Genomic DNA, 816 nt, shown 5'->3' on the forward strand with positions numbered 1-816 from the left:
ACAGAATTCGTCGGACTTAAAGCTAAGATGTACGCGCTGAGAGTAGACGGAAAAAAGGATACGAAAAAGACCAAAGGCGTCAAAAGTAGCGTCATAGCGCGAACGATAACCTTTGACGACTATACACAATGTTTGAGAGATGAAGTCGAAAAAACTCGTCAACAATCGTATATAAGATCGAAATTACACAAAGTCTACACAGTGTCTGAAACAAAAATCGCTCTAAGTCTATACGATGACAAGCGGTATATCATACCCGATCGTTCCACGTTTCCATGGGGGCATTATAATATACCGCTATAGTTATTCACGCATTTTTTATATGTAGCACTCATTTGAAATAATAAAGAAAATATTACTCATACATGTTTGTAGNTGTAATACAAAAGGTTATAATAAAACTTATTTTTTACAACACATTATCCCTGTTTATCCATGAATTATATGAATTGTCAAATCCTAACCATTTCACATAAACCTTGTCACCTTTCTTGCGCAACACTTTTTCCACAAGGTACACGTCAGGATTAGCAACGCTACGCAACTCATATTCGTAAAATACTCCTGCGATAAACTTTCCACGAGAATCTTCCAGCAGATAAGTGACCGGATTAGTACGCTGTACCTTCACAATTTTAAACACCTCAGTTGTCCAGTTCGGTGTATAACCTTTCTCGAAGTCAGTCTTGAATTTGCTGACACGTACATGGTCACCAACTTTGAATTTAGCAGGCGCTGCAATTTTTACGTTGCTGTACACAGTACTCAGAAGTTTTTCCGCAATCGCTGGAGTCACATCGATAGGACGCATACCGA

The 816-nt window shown here is 38.4% G+C and overlaps 1 protein-coding gene across 1 annotated transcript; it reads right to left on the reverse strand.

The window, feature by feature from the left end:
* Positions 1-385: 385 nt before the first annotated feature.
* Positions 386-811, reverse strand: LOC106742665. Its single transcript, XM_014615838.1, has one exon. It carries the CDS (start codon positions 809-811, stop codon positions 410-412), a length of 402 nt encoding a protein of 133 aa, XP_014471324.1. The 3' UTR covers positions 386-409.
* Positions 812-816: the final 5 nt, after the last annotated feature.

This window comes from Dinoponera quadriceps, unplaced genomic scaffold (genome assembly GCF_001313825.1).
Source record: "Dinoponera quadriceps isolate SergipeBrazil2010 unplaced genomic scaffold, ASM131382v1 scaffold854, whole genome shotgun sequence".
Lineage (NCBI taxonomy): Eukaryota > Metazoa > Arthropoda > Insecta > Hymenoptera > Formicidae > Dinoponera > Dinoponera quadriceps.